General features: G+C 39.8%; 1 protein-coding gene and 1 long non-coding RNA gene across 5 annotated transcripts in view; one reads left to right on the top strand and one right to left on the bottom strand.

The window, feature by feature from the left end:
* The window catches only part of LOC131444719 (uncharacterized), a 12,053-nt gene extending 1,308 nt beyond the window's left edge, over positions 1-10,745 (top strand). The window contains exons 2-3 of the long non-coding RNA XR_009233767.1: positions 9,314-9,469; positions 10,618-10,745. This is a non-coding gene — a long non-coding RNA (uncharacterized LOC131444719). The remainder of the gene's footprint in view (positions 1-9,313; positions 9,470-10,617) is intronic.
* On the bottom strand, positions 4,373-23,234 carry grm1b (glutamate receptor, metabotropic 1b). 4 transcript variants are annotated; one of them, XM_058615313.1, is made up of 12 exons: positions 23,142-23,234; positions 21,583-22,413; positions 20,346-20,595; positions 14,645-14,880; positions 14,354-14,368; positions 13,730-13,741; positions 10,611-10,857; positions 9,292-9,460; positions 8,658-8,784; positions 6,745-7,672; positions 6,598-6,628; positions 5,406-5,494 (listed from the first exon to the last, which is right to left on the bottom strand). In XM_058615313.1, the coding sequence occupies exons 2-11, from the start codon at positions 22,292-22,294 to the stop codon at positions 6,607-6,609; spliced, it is 2,718 nt and encodes a 905-aa protein (XP_058471296.1). In that variant the 5' UTR covers positions 22,295-22,413; positions 23,142-23,234; the 3' UTR covers positions 5,406-5,494; positions 6,598-6,606. The 4 variants fall into 4 exon arrangements, with proteins under 4 accessions (XP_058471293.1, XP_058471294.1, XP_058471295.1 ...); XM_058615310.1 differs by lacking the exon at positions 6,598-6,628 and having other exon boundaries at positions 4,373-5,529; XM_058615312.1 differs by lacking the exon at positions 6,598-6,628 and having other exon boundaries at positions 5,286-5,494.

The following is a 23,234-nucleotide window of genomic DNA, read 5'->3' as shown; positions in this document are numbered from 1 at the left end:
GATTGGTGTACAAAAATAACCCGAGTAATAGACAACATGTCAGTGAACATAAAGGCCAAGGTCTCACTCTCCTTAAATATCTACAAAGCAGTTTACATTATTATTGTTATTATTATTGCATCTCCTAAGTGCTGAGTAAGTCACTTGCACTTCACATAATTTGCATTTGTAGCAACTCATTTAACCTCATAAAGCCTGAATTTTAGTATGATTTAATTAAATAAGTTTTTTCAGTGTAACAATTTCTATTTTACAGACAAAACAAGTAAATAATTGACAGATTAATCGATTATGAAAGCAATCGTTGGTGGTGGCTCAACCTTAAGTTTCTAGTCAATATTATAATACGTCATTCCCAGAATGCTTTGTGTGTTTGATTATCCTCTACATGAAATACATCATAGTTTCCAGTAGAGAATATACAGTGCATTACAATAATGTCTTTTTGGAACATGTTTTCTACCATTGACATGTGACATTTCTTGAACCCTCTTCAGTTCAGCACACCCGTTCGTTGACACAGTTCACTCTGGGTGGTGCATTTTCGCTTAATATTTCCTCCCTCCAGTAAAACCAGGTCATGCTGGTAGCTTTTCTTTGCTATTGGCCATATCAAGCCAAGCTGCAGTGCTGATGCCTGGGACTCAGCTCATCTCACTGTGAAGTGATTAACAGATAATTATATGCATGGATTGCATAACAGACAAGTAACACCCAGAGCGGGGATCGGATAGGTTGTGACTTAAGGAGGAATATGTGACAGCCTGAATTATTAAAATGTTTCAGGGCATTCTCTCTCTCTCTCTCTCTCTCCCTCTTCCTCTCTCTCTTTCTCTCACACACACTTTCTGTTTCTGTGGTTTGAGAAAACGGTTGTCACTGTTTCACAGTTCCTGGCCTCTCATTATACAGTAGTGGGTCAGTCACCAACACATCTTGGTTGCACGGGGAGTTTCGCAGACTTTTCCCAGCACGACGTGCTTCATGCTGACTTGTTTATTAGCAAATAAATGAGCCTGACTATCAGTGGTTTATCTGAGAATTGAGCTCAGTTGTCTCCACAGAGGTGTTTATGAGGCAGCCCACACAATATTGAAAAAAAAGAAAACGGGGAGAAATATGAATATAAATTTGTACGGCTCACAGGCTGAAATAGCTCATGGATATTTATTCACAACTCGGTGTCAAAATCCGGTCTTGTTGGAGCGTTTAACCAACAGAAGCCTGTGTTTGGCTCTTTGGTCTCCAGCAGCGGAGTGGGCTGGTTCACTTTGATCCAGACCCTGTGGTGCTTTTCACTGTCACACAGCATCGTTTGCCCCATCAATATTTATACTGTCATACGAATGGTGAGGTAGAATATGATCACGAACATTGTATACGTTGAATTAAAGCATTTGAACCATGGCTGCAAGCTGTGCACGTGTGTCTTCAAATTTGAACAAATTTTTACGAGCAGGTTATATAGCGGTCGTGTTTAACTTCACACATACTGTATGTATAATCAATGTCCATCCATATAATTATAATTTGAGTTGCAGCACTGCAAACAGAAATTAGTCAGATGTAAAAATCATCAAACAAGAAACATGTATGCATTTATTAAACCAATCACTAGTTGATTTGAAAAAAATGCGGTGCATGTCAACTTCCAGCTTATACAGAAAAGAACACAACCATGCCACTAAATAATTAGTTACAGTAAAAACTATTTACTGTACAAAACACAGTGGATTTGCAGAACAATGCACAAGTCACTAGCTGTATGTTCTCGTATGTGTAGATGCAAAAGAAACCATTTAAAAACCCACTGAATTATCTTTTTTTTAAAAAAAGCCTTCTACTGTAATGATGAAATGCATTATAGTAACAGCAGTGTAGTTTTGTGTAACAGTAGTAGAAGTGAAGAAAGAAAAACAAATGCTAGGAGATGCCTATAGGCTTAGGCTTATCGCCTATATGTACACATCTCTTTTAATAAATGCTATTTATAAATGTTGTTCATATTGTACTAAATATCGTTATTGACATAACTGAAGCAACATGTAGGTGATAAAGGTAAAATAAATTGTGTTTGTGGGCCCCTGGTGACCCATATTTATTAATAAAACAGGACCAGCTTTTGTTAACACTGTATTTAAGTGATGCAAATTAATATGGCACAACTAGAGATGTTTTAATGATCCCTTTTGGTAAGCAATAATGAGGCAGTCCCCTTGTTGTTAGCAATTTAGTGTTGACTATGATAATTGGTATGATGAAGGTATTACTTGGCTCCAATTGGCTTTATTCAGCTAATAATGCCTCAGAGAGAGGTTTATCCCTAAATGCTATTTTTCCTCTAAAAAGCTTTTTTTAAAAACCAGCCTGCGAATATTATGTGTAGAGAAGCCGGCCAAGTCTCTGTCCCTCCTTGTCATGTTATGTTTGTTGGCCATTACAGGACAGCATTGTCTTTATAGTGTTAAAATCCACTGTTGCTCCCAACTCTTTCAATTTCAAACCACTCTTGGCCATAAAGAAAGATAAAAATAAGTCTGTTTTGTTCTAGCGATGAAGATTCATTAATTTCATGCAGGTAGGAGGTTTTTATTTGGCAGATGGATTTCAGTTTTTGGATTTGAATTCATGGTGTCCCCAGATACAGAGCAAGTGCTGCTTCTATTTGTTTATCATGAGTGGTATGATTTAAGATTATCCAACTGGACCTTCACTTTAACATTATGTAACAAGTAAAGTGAGACTTTAACCACATTACATTTCTGGAATAAAATGGTATGTTTCCATGGACACTGGCTGGGAACTAAATTCAGAGCTGAGAAAACGTTGAGTAAAAATGATGCAGTTTTACTTGCTGCAGGTTCCAGGCTTGAAAACGTAGAACACACTGTAAACTTATTCAGCTAGTCATGTTAAAGCAGAAGTCAGAGTTTGACGGCGTTTGTTGTCTCACCATGTGTGCATGGGTTTTCTCGTGGTACTCCAGCTTCCTCCCCAGCGGCTTGACCAAAAAGGACTTAAATCTTCAAGGAGCCATTGTGGCCTTTGGACACCAAAATCTAATCCTTTCACCCATGAGTCCAATTGAATGTCTGTGCTGAATTTAAAGTATTCCCCCAGGATGTTCTTGATTATTTCGTCCTTCAGACCAAAGCCAAATAGCTTTGCCCTTTTGGTTCCAAAACAGGAATCAATACGTTAAATCCACCACATTTTACTATGAAAAACAGGAGACAAAACCATAAAAAATATCAATTTACTGTAATCCAAGAAGTTTCCTTCATATGCTCTACAGTACACATTTGTTTAAATGGCAGACTTAATCCATACTGTGTATTATGCTGCAAATAGCTTATTATCAATGTTAAAGACAATATAGCACTTTATCACATTTTACGGATTCAATAGGCTGTGACAGTCTTAATATTTAGGAAAATGATTGCTGTGCACACCCAGTCACACAATACAAGCACACGCAGCTAATGAGTTCCTCCTAATACTGTAATGCATATAATCTGAATACCAAAATATGATACACTATTCATACATTCACAAAACATATGTATATCCTTTATCTTATACGCACAGTAAATTCAAACACGTATGAAATCTTAAGCCTAATTATAAAATATACAAATTTGAAACTAGTTGTGCTAGAGACCATAAAAATGAGATAAATGTACAAAAAAATCTTAATGAAAATGTGGCACTTGAACGTCCTCTGCTACATTCATGATACAGTCCATGAACCATGCACTAGCTTGGCAGTACTGTATCAATCAAAAATTCACAGATAGTTGTTTGTATATTTTGTTTGTTTCAAAGAACACGTTTACTCTTCACCCCCAGCATAACGTAGATTGGTATTCTGGAAAATATGCTAAATTAGCTTAGCTTAGCCTAGCATAGATGATACGGGCTTCTCCACTCTGTCTTGTATTAAAGCTAAGCTAGTGGTGGCTAGCTGTAAGTTTATATATACCAGACCAATATTAAATAATTAAAAATATTACCCCGAAGTCTAAAACTAGTACACAAAAAACATCATACAGGTAGTTATTATGTACCAACCATTAAATGATAAGGTATTCATTAGCTAATGATCAGCTAAACCTTAGCTAATCATTAGCTTGTTAACTCTTATCTAATAATTAGCTGGCCATTAGGTAAGGATAAGGATAATGTAAACGTTTTTCTTTTGTAAAATGTCACCAAAACTTTCCACATCTTTCCTTTCCTCATAAATATGTAAAAACCCAAACACTTGTCTTTAAAATGTTGTAAGATTGTGAATTACACACAAAGTATATTCGCCATAAAGTTATTTTAAATCAACAAAATAATTTGCTTGTTACATTATGTGCTACATTTATCAAATAATTCTATTTATATTACTTTAATTCATAAAGGTACACTCATACTGTAGACAAACTTAGAACTATTCTATTTCATCCCTAAAACGGCTGGCAGATCGTTTTTATCTAACATCTAAAATATTTTAACATGTGGCAGCTTGTTGTTCACCCTTATCATGTAAAAGCGATTAAGTTACAGAGTGAAAATGACATTGGAGAATACAGAATGATCTTTTTGCTTATATATTATCATATACAGAATAAGTCATTATAAACTTGAAAATATTCTACAACTGGCTATGGGTTTCTTCCCACATGCCTTCACAGAGTCGAGGAGCTTTGTTTGTAGTCTTGGAGAATGACAGCGGCGTACGTCACATTTGGAGGGGTGCACAAAATCGACTCAGACACCGGTGAGTTTGGGTAGGGGCTCGCTGGAGGACCAGCACGATCTCTGAAGGGGGAGGGAGGCATAAGAGCCACAGAATCCTCCACCGCTAATTTGACCGGAACCAAGTCCTCCTCATGAATCTGTGCGTTGTTGTACATGTATCCATGAAGAAGACCGAACTGTTCGCTGTCCATCCCGTCCTCCTCTAAAGGAGAGATGAGCTCCTCATCAAATGGGTCGAATTGCACAGGCAGGACCGGTTCCTGCTGGATGAGGTGGGCCTGGTGGTACACAGGCAGGCCACCGCTTACAGCCTCAGGCATGCTTATCATATCACTGAGTTCCGGGATGTCACTGTTAAATTTGCTCACCAACACCTCCTCCTCCTCCTGTAAGCGGTCCATGATGACATGTTGGGGGAGAATACTGTTTTTTTGCAGACGTAGAGGTGTATAGAGCTCCACCACCTCGTCCACATCCTCTAGTAGCCCACACGCAGGTATTTGCCCGTGGGCCATCATGGGGGGAGTGATGGGGGGGTTGTATCTTATAGCGTCACCCTCTTCCTCCTCCTCAGCCACATTGTACAGAGTCTTCGTGCTGAGGTCTGAGAATTCCAGTGTCGTATTATGGTATGTGTTAGTTAAGGGTCTGATGACAGCCATCTGATTGGAACCTGCTTCCTGTCTCTTCACATGCACTGACAGTCTGTGCCATGTATGATCCCCTTTGGGAGGATGTCTTGCACCTGGTTCAGACCATGACACAGACTTTCCATTAGAACTATGAACAAAATAAAGATGGCTGTTACTTCAAAGGGAACCAGAAATGTAAAGACAAAAACTTTATTTCTAGTTTATAAAAAAAACAACAATGTAAATAATATTTGAAATTGTAAATATTATTTAAAGGTATCTGCAGGGTTGTTGTTTTTTTAAATTATTTTCCCCTTGTCTCACTAAAAAACTTTAAGTCGTATTGTTGTGGTGGTGAATATCAGCAAAACAACAAAGCTAGGGACAGAGAGTTCAAACTTCCACCAAGGCAATTCAGTCTCCATGTTTGGATGATCTACAAAATCGAGTAATTTCGTCCCTGAGCTATAATCTACATCCCCAGAAAATATCCCTACAACCTCCTCGGCATAGGTCATCATCATCAAGCACACACTAATGTTGGCTATGAAAACAATGGGAGACTCAATGATGTTTAATGGGCAGGATCTTAACAAAGACTTAAAAATAACCCGTTCAATTTTGGTTTGCTTAGCTTCACGAACCATTTATTTAATTATTTATATTAGTGAGTCACAAAGGGTGGGACTCACTCACTGCTGCATCTCCATTATGGTCTGTGAAGGTACTGCAAAGGGCGTCAAAAACATAAATGAAATCTGTAGGTTTTAAATTTTGCAGTTTTGTAATTAAGATTCGAATAACTCTAAAATATTATTGACCCGTTTTGAAAAGTGGCTCTGCAAAGTGTTATGTTCATGTGGATCGAGTATTATAGACAATTTATGGATCATTTATAAGTGTTTGTTTTATATTCTGAAGTTCAAAATTGAAATGATAAAATATGTATAATATGTGATGAAATACCCAATCATATGGTCTTGCATATTGATCAGATTGAATATAGGTTTTTGGTGACTTGGGTTGCTTTATTCTGAAGTTTGTGAATGGCTGATTTATACCACTAGGAAGTCTTAGATTTGATTTAGTTAACCCTGCAGAAACCCTGTATTCTGTATTTGTGGTTTCAATTGTCCTCCCTTAGCACACAGAGATGCTTGTTTTAAATTTGCCAACAGATTCAAAGTTAAAATGTCTGTGTGAATTGAGTACTGACCTACATCCGTCACACTTTACAACAGGTGATCCTATGAGAATGAATACAGTGAGACATCAGGTTCCCCTTTGAGAGGGAATTACAGTAAAACCAGCATCCCTGAGGTGCCTCAGGAGCAGGACTCACAGACTCAATTAAAGAACCTACCTGCCGTTGCCAGCGTTCTTCTTCCTCTTGAACATGCTGAGCAGGCTGTTGCTTCGGCAGGCAATTTTGCCGTCTCCGACGTGCATGCGCACAGCATCCGAGGTGGTGAAGGCGCTGCGCACATTTCGCTCTGGTTTGGCAATGATGATGTACATCTTTGGTGTGAACATGCAGCCCAGAGCGACAGTCACACTGAGGCTCACTGAGAACGACGTTGTGATGATCTTGTAATTGCTCCCAAAATAGATTGGTACAAACGCCAGCCAGATTATACATGTGGTGTACATGGTGAAGGCGATGTATTTGGCCTCATTGAAATTTGCAGGAACATTGCGAGTCTTGAAGGCGTAATATGTGCAGCTCATGATGAGCAGGCCGTTGTAGCCCAAAGGGGCAACGACGCCGAGATTGCTAGTGTTGCAGATCAGGAAGACCTCTCTGATGCTGGGGTAGGACTTGATTGGCTCAGGTGGCTCCATGATGATGAGGGTCACCTCCAACGTGAGCTGGACACTGATCAGGATAGAGGCGATAACCACCTGCGCCCAAGCACTCATGAACCTCGGCTTTCTGGTGCAAATCTTCTTCTTGCTGCCTGCCAGGATTCGGGCAATGCGGTTGGTTTTAGTTACCAGGGCAGAGTAGCACATCGCGGCTGAGAGTCCAACGAGAAGTCGCTGCAGGTAGCAGGAGGCCACAGTGGGACGGGCAATGAGAGTGAAGGGACACAGATAACCCAGGAAGATGCCAGCGAGGATGATGTAGCAGAGCTCCCGGCTGGAGGATTTGACCACAGGTGTGTCACGGTACAAGACAAAGACTAAGGCAACAAATGACGTGATCAGGATGCCCACGCAGGAGAAGACCACCTGGATAATGGACTCTGGATTACTCCACTCCAAGTAGCGCAGGGGAATTGGCTCACAGACTGAAAGTGGGGGAAAAAAACACAGGCAGCTCATAAAATTTGTGGGCAGAACTTTGCTGTATGAAGCTAACCATATTCATTTCATGAAAATGTTCAAAAATGTTTTGCCTGAGAAAATGCAGCAAGTTGAAAAGTAGGTTTTGAGCTCAACTATAAATAAACCCTTTTTTACTGAGCCATGGCCGGGGCTGGGCTGCAGTCGTCGCAGGAGAGGGCCAATGCAGCAGCAGGACAAAGGAAACCGTCGCATTTCACACGGATCCAAATAAGATCTGCTTTCTGCTTCATGATGAGAACACACTGAATATTTAATGAGGTTACAGTATAACTGAAGGAGGGCTAGGTTAAGAAAAGTGCAGCAGAGAATAAGCTTTAAATCACCACTTTGCTGCACATCTTCTCTTTTTTTTGTGCATCTAATGAGCTTGTGTTTTTAAAATGAAGGGAGGCGTGGAGGTAAAATGGTTCTGTTAAGAAAGTGTCTTTGTACAGGACAGACGGCCTTTGAAAGTGGGCCAGGAGAGTGCTAAGTGAAGTGGGGCTGTTGCTGGATGAAATGGTGAAGATGATGAATGGCTCTCAGATGTCGTAGGAAGGCAATGAAACTAGGACGGTGCAGACAAAACTGTGCAGACTACAGACAGTGGAATGAAGGCATGTAAGAACTTCACTTTTCTTACATCTAAACAATAATCTCTGAAAGCTTTAATCGTGTAACAGGAACGTAAGGAACCTCAGAGGTCATATGTGAAACGTGTCGATTGCAGAAATGCAGAGAAAAATGTTGTTCTGGGTAATTAAAACCCACAAACACATAATTTATTAAATGTACATGTGCAGGCACTGTGGGGCTGAGTCAGTAAGCAAATCAACATATTCCCCCAAAACATTTAACTGTTCTGTCAAATAAAAAAACAATCGCTGTTTGTTCAGCTCTGGTGCAGTTTAAAAACTGAGTGCTCAAGAAAAAGGGTGACAACCGCACCTTCCAGTTCTTTGTCCGGCCACCAGCCCAGCTCACAGGCTTTGCACGTGAACTCGTCCTGGACGTACTCGTTGTCTTTGCAGGCTGTGCAAATCCAGCAGCAGCTCACTTCACCCTTCCTGATCACCTGGTTTGAGAAAACGTGAAGAGAAATGTGTAGTTATACTCTCTGGAAATCTTTAATACACACAGTTATGTTTTACAGTGCTGTGCAAAACTCGTATGGATTTGTATACAGAAAATATTAATGCAGTATGAAAACAAAGGAAAAGTTTGTCTCTATGTGGCCCTGCGATGGACTGGCAATCTGTCCAGGGTGTGACCCCGCCTGTCGCTCTATGTCGGCTGAGATTGGCACAGCGCCCCCCTGTGACCCTCATGTGGCACAATTATCAAGTCCAATTAGATTTTTCTTGATCCCATTGGGAGGTTCTGAAAGAGTACAGTTTTGTGGCTCTGGGTCAGAGGATCAAAATGAGTTCATTCATTTCTTAATTAATTATTAACACAATAACCACAGCCTTGATGGCGTATTATCTACCTTTAGTCATTTATTCTTTTTCACAACCTGGTGAAGACACAATGTGATCTTATCGTCTGACAATATAAAAAACAGGGGTGTGTGATCCTTTGCCTTGATCTCTCCTTTGGAGCAGGGCTCACTGCACACAGAGCGGACCATGTCACTGCGGTTCATCTGGAGCATGTCATCGTCGAGACTGAGGATGCCCTTGTGCCAGGAGCCGGTGTTGATGTAGTCGTAAACCCCGGGCTGCATGCGCTGGAAGTTCATAATCTCATACCTGATGAGGGTGAGTAGAAGGGAAAGGAGACAATGGTTTCACCATCACCAAATCGATTTTTAAGAGAGGAAAATCGAGTTTTACTGCCACTCAGAACAGACGGCCGTCTGTCAGCCTGATGATCAATGCTCCTGCAGAGACACAGGTTTTTATTTCTGGCTTTCATCTTACGTGTTCTCTGGTCGGTAATAAAAAAAAAAAAACGTCTAACCCAGCCCACAATCAGCTTCACCTGATGCTGCAGTTTCAGTTCCTCACTGATGAAAAATGATGTTTGACACATTCAATATATATATAAAAAACACCTTGTTCTCACAGTGTAAACACTATTCATCAATTTATGATGTAGAGAGCAATTTTTCCTTACTACTACTACACTGCATAGTCGACACTAGATTAATATTAGTATGAAAATTGCTTGCTCTTCTCAAAACGGTAGTAAGCTGATGGTGAGATTGATATGAATATCTATATCAGAGTCCCAAACTCTCACAAAGATTCAGACGATTTAAGTTTAACATCATATATGACGAGTCCTTACATTCTCTGTATTTCATGATCCTGGACTTTAAGCAGGACCTTTGGTTTAAGATCACAACTGTTTTATCTTATTAAGAGATTATTTTTTGTACATCCGTGTTTAGGGCAGAATTAAATGAATCTGTCACAAATGAACTGAAAGGCTGCAGGGAAAAAAACCCACGTTTTCATTATTACTAATACAAGTACAATACAGTTATCTTTAAAATGTATTACCACATACTGATAGAATTTTGCAGTCATTTTGTGTAGAGCTTTAAATTTCATTTCGAGTCAAATGTCCTGAAAATGTTATAAAAGTAAACAAAGAAAACTATGAAATATTGACATAATATTGAATAAGTCTACTCTAAAATTGCTGTCTGTGGTGAACTGTGAATTTAGATTTTCATTTCAAACCTTTATTTAACCAGAAAGCCCCTAGAGATCGTTCTCTCTCTTACGAAAGGAGACCTGGCCAAGATAATTACAGGTGTCACTCAGAGAGGACTGTGAACCAGGCACTGCTCATTGAGGAGACAACGTTGGATCTGTGCTGCTCGACTGAAGTCACTAATCATAAACACGTGTATTTGAAAAAGTGAATCAATTAAGAAAATGTGTGTTTTACCTCCCAGGTGAGTCCCCGTTCTCGTCGAACCATATGTCCTCTCCGGAGACGCCCGTGAAAGACGTTTTGAGCAGGAAGTCCAGCAAGTGGCGTCCGTCGACGGGCACCATGTCGTCACACAGACCCACGTGGCCGGGGCAGAGGTGAGTGTGCATGTCGTGCAGCCCGTGGGCCATGGCATAGATGGCGTTGATGACGAAGCCCATCTTGCTGTCCTGGACGTAGTTGTCCTCGAGACTTTCGTAACCTGTCCACACACGAAAGACAGGTGTGAATTCACTTGCAACTCGTCCTTTGTCTTTTTTTAAAAAGACAACATCTTACAGGAGGAGCTTTGAGGCTGCAAGCAGTAGCGTGTTATGCTTTTCTAAATCTCAGGTGTAGATAATGTCGCTTATTACAAAGCAATGATAGGGTGCTCACAGGTGCATTCGTGTCATTACATCTCTGAAGACAGGCGTCTCTCTGTGTGTGTGGAAACCTCAGAAGAGACCTTGTTACCATGGCGCAAACATCCATTTCGGGATTCGGTTTGAGTTTGTTTCACACTGGTGCACATTGCGTTTGGATCTGTTGTTTTTCTGCGTGATTTGTTGCTCCTCAGACAAACACGTTGAGCAGATGAGACAAAGTGTATGTGACATTCAAACACACCCTATCAGTTCAGTGTAATACAAGCTAGAAGCAGAGGAAGCAGGTTTCTTCAGTTGCTCTTTAAAGGTACTATAGTTCAACGCAGTATAATGTCATTGCTACATCATGCATTCAACTCCTTCTTTCTTTCCAAAAGCAATACCACCTCTTACCGTAAATGTACTAAACTGTCCATTTAGTACATTTAGAACAATAATGAGTTTTTAATTTAATTAGATTTTATGTCAAAATAAGTGGTTAATGACCAAAATATTGTGTTAAAGCATGATAATAACATTATATGAAACATGCCTGGAATCCTTGTTTGATTGTACTGGATTTTACAGGTTATTTATTTTCCAAGAATAATTTCTTACAGCTATATCTGTAAACAAGGAATCAAATCATTTTTTATCGTTTGTGATCTTATCTTGAATAGTTAGAAATTATTCTAGGAAGAAATCAGAGAGCATTTTTCTCCCTACATGTTTTCATTATAACTTTTGAACTTTTATGAATCGTCCCTATGGTTCTTCTGGTTGCGTGTCCTTTTGTCCTCATCTAGGGCCGACCGATTTTGAATCAATAGCTAAATGCGATTATTTTGACAGGAATTGCGATATGATTCATGATGAGGGAATGGTCATATTATATACATCATTATTATCATTCTCATTTTTGTTGGAAAAACGTCTTTAAAATGATCACTGTGTGATATTTGTGCCAAACAAAGATGTTCCCTACAGCCTGTAGAATAAGACGTGTACAGATCGAGACAATAATTAATCTAAAATGATATTTTGACACAAATATTACAGTAGGCTGTGTTGGGATTTCGATACAAGTTGGATTAATTGTTCAGCCCTATCCTCATCACATGTATGACATATTTCACAAGCACCTTGAGCAAGTCAACGTCAATGTGACCTCATATAACGTCTAATTGGATACAATAAGTGCTTACATTATATATCCAAATCGTCAAAGGTCAACGCTACTGTGACATCATAACAACACGTCTGCTCTTTATTAAACACCATAGGAAGAGAAGGAAAGATTGTGACCATTTTTTTCCTGCAATTTGATTGGTTATGCACATATAACGACCGGCCAGATTGCTCAAAAGATGACAAGTCCACAGTCACGTTTCTATCAGAACTCTTTTGTTTTGACACTGAATCAGATTCTGTTAGAGATGCTACACCTTCCGTGTTTTTCCCAAAACAGGATTCACTCGCCGCACCCAACAACATTTAACACAGGGGTGTCAAACTCGAGGTCCCCCAGTCGATATCTTGTGGCCCTAAACTTATTGTAAAGTTATAATGAAAACTGGCCCAAACTGACCAACAGTGAACAATATTTTTGAAACTCAACATTTAATTATATAGAAGCTTGTCTCATGTTTTCATTAAATTCTACAAGGTGTTTTGATGTTGTCTGTTTTTGTTATTGTCATATTCATTTAGCATCATAAATATATTTTTTTTGTGAACTATATATAAAAAAACACTTTTACTTTGAAATGGTGTGCAATATCATCCTAAATATTTTGTAAATGCAACATCATGATGGATTATCAAGATATAATTTTATTTAAATCACTCAAATATATTTTTTTTCCACTTGATGGCCCCCTCCTGACCAGACTAGAAGTTCACTGGCCCCTAGGTCATTTTTAGTTTGAGGCCCCTGATTTAACAGTATGATAGGTGAGACTGCGACTTTTATAAGCATCTTCCACTACTGCAGCACTAAGCCTTAATCATGAAGGCCAGTGATCGTTAAACTGCGGGGAAACCACCGTCGACCAGCGCAAACAAACCCCGTTAACAGTAGACTCATCCAGGTGGCAGCTGGTTGTCTGTCTGGCTGGAACTGCTGCTGCTGCTGCTGCCGCTGGTAGTGATGGGTGACCTAGTTTTGAGCAGCTCCTTGGCGTTGACACGCGCCTCACTCACAGAGCTGTGTGAGCCTCAGTCATGATGATGCAATGATGTCATGATACCAGCATGCAAGCAGAAGACCTACTGTGGTTGGCTGCTGCTAAATGAACCTTCTATCTAATGGATAAGCTTCGTCGGAGAATTATGCTCTACTGCAAAGTGGCTTCGCCGTTGTCTTTCTCCTTCTCCATGCAGCTAAAGCTGGATTAGCCCCGACACCATCTCACTCAAATGTTATTGGGCTGTTTATACAACCATCGTAAGGCCAGGAAGGGTGTGAGAGCACAACGTGAGAGCAGATGAGAGCAATTGTGGGGCTCTCACTGCATTACAACAACAAAAACAAACCAGTAAATTAATAAAAAAAAAACATCCCAATAGCTTCATATATTAGAGGTCAACTGAGATTATAGATACAGTGAAAGTTGAAAGACGTTATTTGTCCCAATATGTGATTAAAAAACCCTTAATATCAGTCGACCTCTATGTATATTGCCAAAGTGAGGAGCATTATGGTTCCATTCAGAGGGATTCACTCACCGTCCCGGAGTTCTACATCATCAATAAATAAATAAAAGCATAAATAATAAATAAAAAAGAACAGGACAGCAAACAATAACTCTCTATGTACACTTATGAGACAAAATAAATACTGTAATAATGGCTTATAAAAATATGGTGCTCTGAAGGAAGGAAATGAATTAAAGCTTGAGGTGTGTGCATAATAAAGAAGAGAGGCTCTATTCTCAGTATAATACACCACCGCCATGTGTGACTACTGCAAAGAAAATAACTGTAGAAAGGAAGATGCAATGGGAAAAAAATAAATAATTCAATGAAGAGTCTTGAGGTGTCAACTTAAAAGAATGCTGTCTCTTTTTCTTTGCTGCATGCATTATTTTATATTTACGTTTTATCAATAAATATATTTACGTTGACATTATTTCAGAATGGTCTGGAAAAATAGAAGATGTTTGTGAAAGATCATTGAAAACGTAAATATATATATATATATATATATATGGGCTTCTATTTTTTAAAAAAAAGGAAAATATGCATGAGTGTTTATCTTAAAAAAAACATGTTTTGGAAACATGCTTGTCGAGCATTGTTTCTGAAAGCTTTTGTTTTGCTCTTTTTGTTTGAAAAGATGATTTAATTTACCTAGTTCCTCATCCTCTGTAAAGCCAAGTGTCACAGAAAATGAACAATATGGAAAAGAAATATTTGTTATTGGGCTGACTTGGTGAGAGGTCTACCCCGTAGCAGTCTAATTCATAATTAAAGGGTGTGTTCCAGTTTATGGGGCCTTTCGGCCTCGTCCTCTGGGTATTGCACACATCATCGGAACAGTTGAAGAAGACAAGCTGACGTGCACACTGGTGTATGAAATTGTAAACCATGAAAAAACTGCAGGAAACATCATATTATTGCCTGACGAGCCGTTTCAGGTACCTGTGCAGTTCCGTGCATAATTCATGTTCTCTTGCGGGTGTCCGGGAAGGCGGCACTGAAACCGGTACTGCCAGAACTCCGGGAACCAGGGGTTGCGCGTGTTGGTGCTGAGCCTGAGCTTCAGAAAGTAGTTGTCAAAGGAGGAGACTTCGTCCGACTGAAGCTTGACGGTGATGCCACCCACGGCCTCCTGCTCGTATCCCTCCACCACCTCGACACGGTCGGCCCAGCCATCGCTGCAGGTAGAGGGAGAGAAGACATCACTTATATCAATATTACATTGGAGTCACAGAGCTAAGTGTGTTTCATGAGAAAAAACAAACCCCCAATGACCTCTGGGAAACACAGAAGGCCGTTTGCAACATTTATCTCTTTGGTGAAGATATTTCTAGAGTGTTTGAGGACATTTACTACCAAACACTTGTGAAATTAATATTTGGCATAAAATAGTCACATGTAACCAATTTTAGCACAACACTGGCGAATGATTTGCTGTTGAGTGATAAATCTCACCTCACTATAGTGGTTGTGTGGCCCAAGTCGATGTCCTCCAAGATTATTGCATATTATATGTTGTAATTCTTGTTATAGGTGTTATTTCCTGCTAATATACTGTATATGTATACACTCAATGGCAAAGTTTCCAGCTACTAAAGGAGATAAAAGCTACAACTTCAGATAAACAGATGTTAATAACAGAAGAAGCAACACTGTGGAAGAGAAATGGAAGGATTACATGCTTTTAGTTTTGGTTTCATTAGCCTTTATGAAGCCAGTTAAAAAGAGAGAAAGCTTCAGTTATTTGAAACAGAAGCTTTTAATTTAAATTTTAAACCTAAATCCGGACTCGGTTCAAATAAAATCAACTGCCTCCGTTATAGATGTCCCAATTTTATGGCAAGTATGTGTTTTATTGGGTTGTAATAGGCACCAAATGTCTGTGTGAAGCCACATAAAGCCTCATAAACCCCGAGTCTGATTGATTGAATACTGCAGAAAGTGTCTCCCCCTTTTGTTTCTTTGACTTTCAGGCTCCCTGCTGAGGGGCACGGAGAGCTGACTGTACTCGCCAGAAGAGGGAAAGAAGAAAAAAAGGAAAGAAAGTCCACAGACTGAATCACAAGTCCGGTGAGAATTCACAGATCAGTGCTGGAGCAGACAATCGAGCTTCCACCATCATGCACGCACAGATTCTTCCGAGTGTGACTTTGTTTCCACACTGGTAAGTTATTGGTATTTATATTTTAGCCGCGTAGATAATACTTTGAAAGGCAATCTTGTTTAATCCTCCCACAAAACACCATGCAGATTAGACAGAGGGCTTTGTTTGCTGCTTCACAAATGAAAACATACCCCAATGCCCCTGAAAGAAAAACCCCTTCATTTGAGTTGCAAATGCCTCTCGGGTATTTTTTTTTACAGTGGGATTATGCATCGCTATAATTTGCATATGTGCCAAACTGTAGTGCATTTTGTATGAGTCAGAAATGAAGGAGTGCACTGAGGAATATGTATTTAAAGAGGAGGATTTGAGGCGTTGAAAGCTGCTTCTTCTTATTTTTAAAGCACACTGAAATTAAAAGATCGAGCTCGTGTTCACCTCTGAACACCAAAAATAAGTTGAGAATCTGTGCGTGATGTTGGACAGTGAGCTAAAATAATCACTAATGAATCTTCTGAGTACTGCAACATGTTCATGATGATATCCAGGTAGGACTCGCACAATTTAACATGTCAAACGTGAACTCCTCACGTCAGTCCTCAGGTCTCTTCACTGTCTGTAAATCTGTCAGTGGCTTGGGACAAACTCACATCAGTGGCTGTTAATGTATAAAAACCTTTGTTACCTCCCAGAGGCTGCCAACTGCTCCCAGAGTACAGACTAAACATAGAAGCATTTCGTGACTGTGCGTCATCATCACACTCGGTCCGACTTTATTTCGAGAGTTTAGAATTTCGGTGACTTTGTGGGCTTTCTGTTTATTTTTAGTTTGTATGTCAGTGTATTTTTTTGTCTGCTTGTCATTTTTGTAACTTTTCTGTGTCCCCGGATGTTCGTGCATGATTTAAATGTGCCCCATCTATTAACCCTTAGTGCTTACGCGACACAGATCTGTGCCACAGGTGCACCCACGGTAAAATGCCGGGAACTCCTTATATGGACATCCTGGGGGTGTGTGTTTATAGGTCACATATTCAGGCGTTTTCTTATGTGTTGTTGAGTCAAAGTTATGATTAATTTTATGTCGCATTTCTAGTCGTGATATAAAGTAGCAATAATTGTGCAGGAGTCCCAAAAATAGAGCGTTTTTCTTTTGTATCTTTTCATAAAAACTAGCCAAGTGAACTTTGAACTGTGATGTATTTCCAAATTTCACACATTTTGAGTACCTTTTTGCTCAGGTTTGTTTCTATAGTTGGTGAATTTTTTTTTTTTTTCATCAGATTGTCTAGGTTGCGCTGAAAAAAAACCGGAATAAGTCACTCTATATTGCACATTCTTATAGCCTCTGTATATACTGTATGTTTAAACATAGTAATTGAAAAGAAGCAGCCTAAATGCTCTGCGTTCTAAGGGTTAAATGCCACACGTCCCTGTGTTAGGAATGAGTATGCACGCATTAGTTTCCGAGTCATTCTGTGATTTGATCAAATCAGAAATGATTTTCTCTCACAAAGACAACAGAGATAAATCCGGAGCAAAACCACTAAACTGGGGCTATTATTGTTGCACTAACTGTAGTTCATCCACGGGACAAAAATAATAACCATAACCAGCTTTCACACTTGGCTTTTTTCATGTCGAGCCAGCAGCACGTTTGGCTTGGCTGGCACTTCAAAAAACGAGCCGACAATAGCTGTCCAGTGTGACAGTATCAACAGTACCTGGCCATCTGCTTCTCAGCATCACACTCCCATCACTCTCCAACACTGCCCGTGCCAAACACCTACAGATCTGACGACAGCACACGAAAGCACTGTACGGATTTAAATTATAGCACGAATCAGATATCAACGCTTTTACGAGTCCTTAAAAACCCTGCGTTTATAAGACCTGAATTATGCGGAATCATTAAGCAATTGGCCAAGGAAGCTTTCAAAGAATTAAACCACTAAAGCTGATATTTTTCTTTTCATTATTTCCAAAGCAATGGGAGTTTTAGCTTGAGAGTTGATCAAATGAGTTGTGTGTTTTTTTGAGCTGTGTGGGATCTGTGCTGTGACAAACAGACATTTCTTTCATCCACCACACAGCAGAAGATGGATGGCTAATGACCAGCATCTCTTTTTTTTATATTTGGCCCATTACACAGGCCTGCATGTGTTCACTTACTGCATCGCTCTAAAAAAAACATTTTCCCTTTTCCAGTATAGTCTCCTTGACCCAGAAAAAAGCACACACACACTCATACACATATGCATATGCAACACACCCTCCTTATTTACCTTTAACATTATTTTAACATCAATTCACACACGGAAAAAAGACAAGAAAATGATTGACAAACTTAAAAATGTAGTAATTAGTTCAATTCAACTCAACTATGAATCTTCATCCTCTATTACATAACAAATATCCTGGAGTGATCTTGTAGAAACTGTTCACTAAAAAGAAATGAAAATGTTTGATAAACGTTTTAAAAGAAATTGACTTCATTTGATAAAAACCTAAATGGATAAAATCAATTCAAAGCAACTTATCTTCATGCAACTTAAGTTTGACTATTAATATTGTTATTTTAATTTATTGTATAAATTTAAAATGTCTGAATGATTGATTTGAACTAGTACAGGTGTGTGTTTTTTTTATGAGGTACTAAAGAAATAAGATGGTATTAGGCGACTTTAATATTGTACTGTAAAGTATTTCATAACATCAAAAAAACAAAAGGAAAAGAAAAAAAAATTCTCCCATTAACATTTTAGTAGCAGCGCAGTTTAGGTTTTAAATTTAAATTTAAATTTAACTCCATTTTTTCCTACATGCACTTGTATTTTATCATTTAAGTTTTGAGTCGTCAGCGTTCATGAATAAAAGCAGCTGCTCATTAACGTGCAAAGTTAACCACAGCGAGAGCTTTTATCGTAGCCTCGTTTCAGGCTATGATAAAGACGAGCAGAGACTTCGTAAAAGAAAGCCACGTCTGGTTTAAGTGCTGATATGAGCTTTGATTTTCAAGACTTCCACGCTCACCGGCTTACGCTGGAGGTGCTGTCCCATATTAGCACCGTCCTGACTGTGATCTGACAGGGAGGGGGGGGGGGGGCTTACTATATACATGGATGCATAATTCATTAGTGATCCTGACTCAAAGCATCTTCTGCTTTCCCGGGACTAGAGACCCAGTAGAGAGGAAAAAGAATATTTTGGTTCAATATGAACTTTGTGTGTAGCTTCCATCCTGAGTGCAGATAAATATTGTAGCAGTGTCACTGCTCGAGGTGTGTGTTTGAGGCGTGATGATTGTCGGTATGTATATAGAGTATTTTTAGAGCAGAGTACTGTACTCTGTGCTGTGTGTGGCTTTGCATTTCAAATGGGGGCAATACAACATACAACAATGTCAAAATAAATTGACTTTTTTTACAATCTCAGTGGTAATGTTACTTGAGAGGGATATTTTCAGATGATTACCCCTTTGGAGCTGCAAGGTGTCAAAAAACCTGATGCGAAAAACACATTTTTTCCAAGATATCGGTGCAAATAATAGAGATAATTTTGATCAAATAGAAAATTACACCTCAATACAGCTTCTAAAATAAAGTTTTCATGGTATATCTGCATCCTATAAAGGCCTATTATTATTAACATAAGCTAAATGTTATATTAGATTGAGACGTAAGCGTTAACAGTCAAAGTATTGAATACATTCTTAACTTTTCACTTAGTTGTGACACATGTAAGTCACTGATATTAAACCCCTGTGTACGTTTAACAGAAACAAGTAATGTGATTTTTAAACAGGATTTTCACAGATTTAGAGAATTTGAAAATACTTTAAAGGGTTGTGTTTAAAGCTAGAAATAATAATAATAATACAAAAATAATGGAAATGGTCTGCAGATGATGTTTATGTTGAGGTGCAAAGAGGAAAATCACAGAATAAAATTTAATTTACAGAAAATGAGACAGAATGATCTTACTGGATAGACTTTGTGTTAGATTGTGTTCATTATGGACTTTGATTTGACATATGTTGAGATAATGAGGTATTATTTGTTCATGGTGAAGATTATTTGTTCAACGCTCTATTTTTGTGACTTCTGCACATTTATTGCTACTAAAAATGCAAATGAAAATGAATCATAACTTTGACTCAACAACACATAAGAAGAAGGAAAATATGTGACCTATAAACAGCCGCCCCCCTCCCCCCCAGGATGCCCATATAAGGAGTTGTCTATTATTCCCATGGCAAATTAACATGGGCCCACCTGTGGCACAGATCCGTGCCACGTGAGCACTAAGGGCTAAGAACTATTATTAAGCTGATGTTCGCGTGAAACAGTTTTCTCTGCAGATAAACCATGAACAAATGTTTTCAGTGTCTCTGATCTTTTTCATTTTCCCCCTGAAGCCTTCCACAGCACCAGGGAAATATTTCTTTTAGTTTACAGTTATTTTGAAAACTTTTAAACCAAAAAAAAATGAAAGACATACAAGACTAAACTCCCCTGAGGGGAAAAGACAGCAACAAACCTGCCAATTAGGAGGAACTCTCCGGCTACTCCGAGCCGTCTCATGGCCATGAGCAGTCCTCGGACTGTCATGCCTTCACAGAAGCAGACAACAACTCGGGCCTTGGGCAGACGCTCGCGCAGCTTCCGCAGCAGCCTGTCAAAGTGCTTCTCGCCAGCGTTGCTGTAGATCTTGTCAGAGTGAGCGATGCAGATGCCGTCCTGCGAGGCCAGCTCTTTGAACACTTCCATCCCACTTTCTCCATAGTTACCTGAAAGACAAAAGGTGCTGTCAGGGGAGTTTCATCCCAAGGGGGGGAAAACAGAGAAGGATCTGTTTAAAAGTTCAGACTGGATTCATATGTCAAACAGGTTTTTTTTTTCCTTTGGTAAAACTATCCAGGGAGACTTTGCTCTTTCCTTTTAGCATTAAAATGGTCCATTATGTCCCCAGATCTCTTTTTATGGAATCAAGAACAGCACAACTGGAGCACTCGGGGTGAAGGTGACCTTGATGCAGTTGCTAAGGACAAGGAGAGCACTTTTTTTTTTGGGTGCCGATCCAAATATCCACAAACAGTAATGTATCCATGCAGCGTCGCTGATAAAAAGCCAAGAAAATGACAAATTATTTAAAGAAATTATTCAAACTTTCAGGCTGTCCTCGTCCTGCCCTTGAAACTTCTCATATCTGTAGCATCGATTTTCTGTTGCCAAAATAATAAATAGATGAACAACAGAGTAAAGAGCAAGAGCGTTCGGAGAGCACAGACCTCCACAAAGACTTAAACACTTTGTCACCTGTGTTTTACAGAACCAGCACCTGAAATATATACATTATGATCCACTGGATCTGTTTATAACTTAACATACATACAGCTATTACCATCTGATATAAACATGACTGATCTATGGAAGAGTATTAGGGCCACATGAAATAAAAAAAAAAAACATCATGAATTGTGAGAAAGTCAGAATTCTGACATTTTTCTCTGGGGAAAAAAAGTCAGAATTCTGAGAAAAAAGTCAGAATTCTAAGAAAAAATTCTGAGATTAAATTCACAATTCTGAGATTAAAGTCAGAATTCTGAGAAAAAAGTAAATTCATGCTCTGAATTCATGCTGTTTTATTTATTTTTCTTTCTTTTCTTTTCTTTACATGTGGCCCTAATGCACTACCGTAACCGCTGATATCATGAATCATATCGACTCCTAAGCTCCTCACATTCATGCATAGGCAGCAGTGACTCCCGTCTTACCCTCTGTGTGCACGGCAGACACATACGTCCAGTTGTATCTCTTGATGATGTCCAGCAGTGCTCTGGCTTGAAGGGTGTCTGAAGGCACCACCCTGAGGAAGTACTTGAACAAAGTCTTGTCGCTCAGGTCAATACTGGTGGCCGAGTACGCGATCTGCGGTATGTTGAACAACTGCAGAAGGTTTTGGACTTGGATTGCAACAGAGCTGGAGCCTGGACCGATGACACCTGCGATGGGCTTCTTGGTCGGTGGTGGCTGACTGGACGGCGTCCCCTCGATGCACCACTTGGAGCCGTCTTTGTCGTCCCGGAGGGAGATGAGCGAGTCTCGTATGAACTCGATGCTCTGCTCCAGAGCCACAGACGAGTGCCAGCAGGAGTCTCTGATCTCACAGCCCAGGGTGATGTTGGGTAACAGATTTGGGTCTGAGTTAATCCGATCCAGGGCGTGGAACATGGCCTCCACCCTTTGGATGCCGTACTGCTCCCTGACCTCGCCACATTTCCTCTCTGCCACCTTCTCAGCGGACGGTTGGTGGTGAACAGAGAAGAGGGCGCCGATTATTATGTCCCCGTCCATCCTGGCCACCAGGCGAGAGGCAGAACTGGGCACCAGTGACTTCTCATACTTGCTGTTGGACAATGCGAAGGCCTCAAACAGTAAAACAGGCAAGTACAAAGTGGCAGTCAGGTAAATCATAATACTCGACATTGTGCTACAGGAGCTGAGAGTAGAATCAAGTCCACTTGTCCATAATTGGGGTCCATCAATCCTCTTTGGGATGAAATGGCAAATAACTCAGCTGCTGCTTCTCTTTCAGTGTCGTCGACCTGTATAATGGAACAAGGGTCATCAATTCTTATTTTTACACATAACTACAGCAGCAGTGATTTGTGAATATATAAATGATTTCATCAACCAAAGGAAATAATGCATATTTAGTTTAGTTCTGACCTAATCTACTCATATTAAAGACAGACTCACAAACATGCATAAAACATGGGGGGGGACAACCCACAAGAATTCTATAACTATTATGGTCTATAGGATGGAATAACAACAATGAATATCAAGCTTTGAAGACACGACACGCTGTGTCTGTGGAATACAGAGGTGTCTTTGTGATGGAGAAACCCCTCTGAGTTTCAGCACCATGGACAGCTGCTGGTGTCTGTTAGAACTGATCCTCACCCCTGTCACCAACTGTTTCTTCAACTTTTATCCTCAGACATCACACACACACACACACACACACACTGTCTGATGGTTCCCCCTGTCACACACAGTGTGACTGGCTCTTTATTCGCAGATCCACAACCAGTGAGTGAATCATTTAGCAGCAGCTTCTTCTTCTTCTTCTTCTTCTTCTTCTTCATCATCATCTTCTACATTTGCAGCATCGTCACCCACACGCACAAGCACATGCATTCCCAATTAAAACGTGGTGCTTAAGCTTAATTGACCAACAAAATAATAACAGTAACCGGACATGAATATAGCAGCTTCAGGGAACAACAAAAAGCACCGACCTTTGAAAAGGTGACATGACTTCACCTACCTGTACCAGACAGTTGGGGACATTGCAGCGAGTCTGTGTGTATTCTTTGTGGACTCCAGCTCTTCTGCTGCGAAATCACTGTGAGTCAGTCTC

The sequence above is a fragment of the Solea solea genome, chromosome 18 (assembly GCF_958295425.1).
Source record: "Solea solea chromosome 18, fSolSol10.1, whole genome shotgun sequence".
NCBI lineage: Eukaryota > Metazoa > Chordata > Actinopteri > Pleuronectiformes > Soleidae > Solea > Solea solea.
The sequence above is the reverse complement of the archived record's forward strand: the minus strand, read 5'-3'. Positions and strand labels throughout refer to the sequence as shown.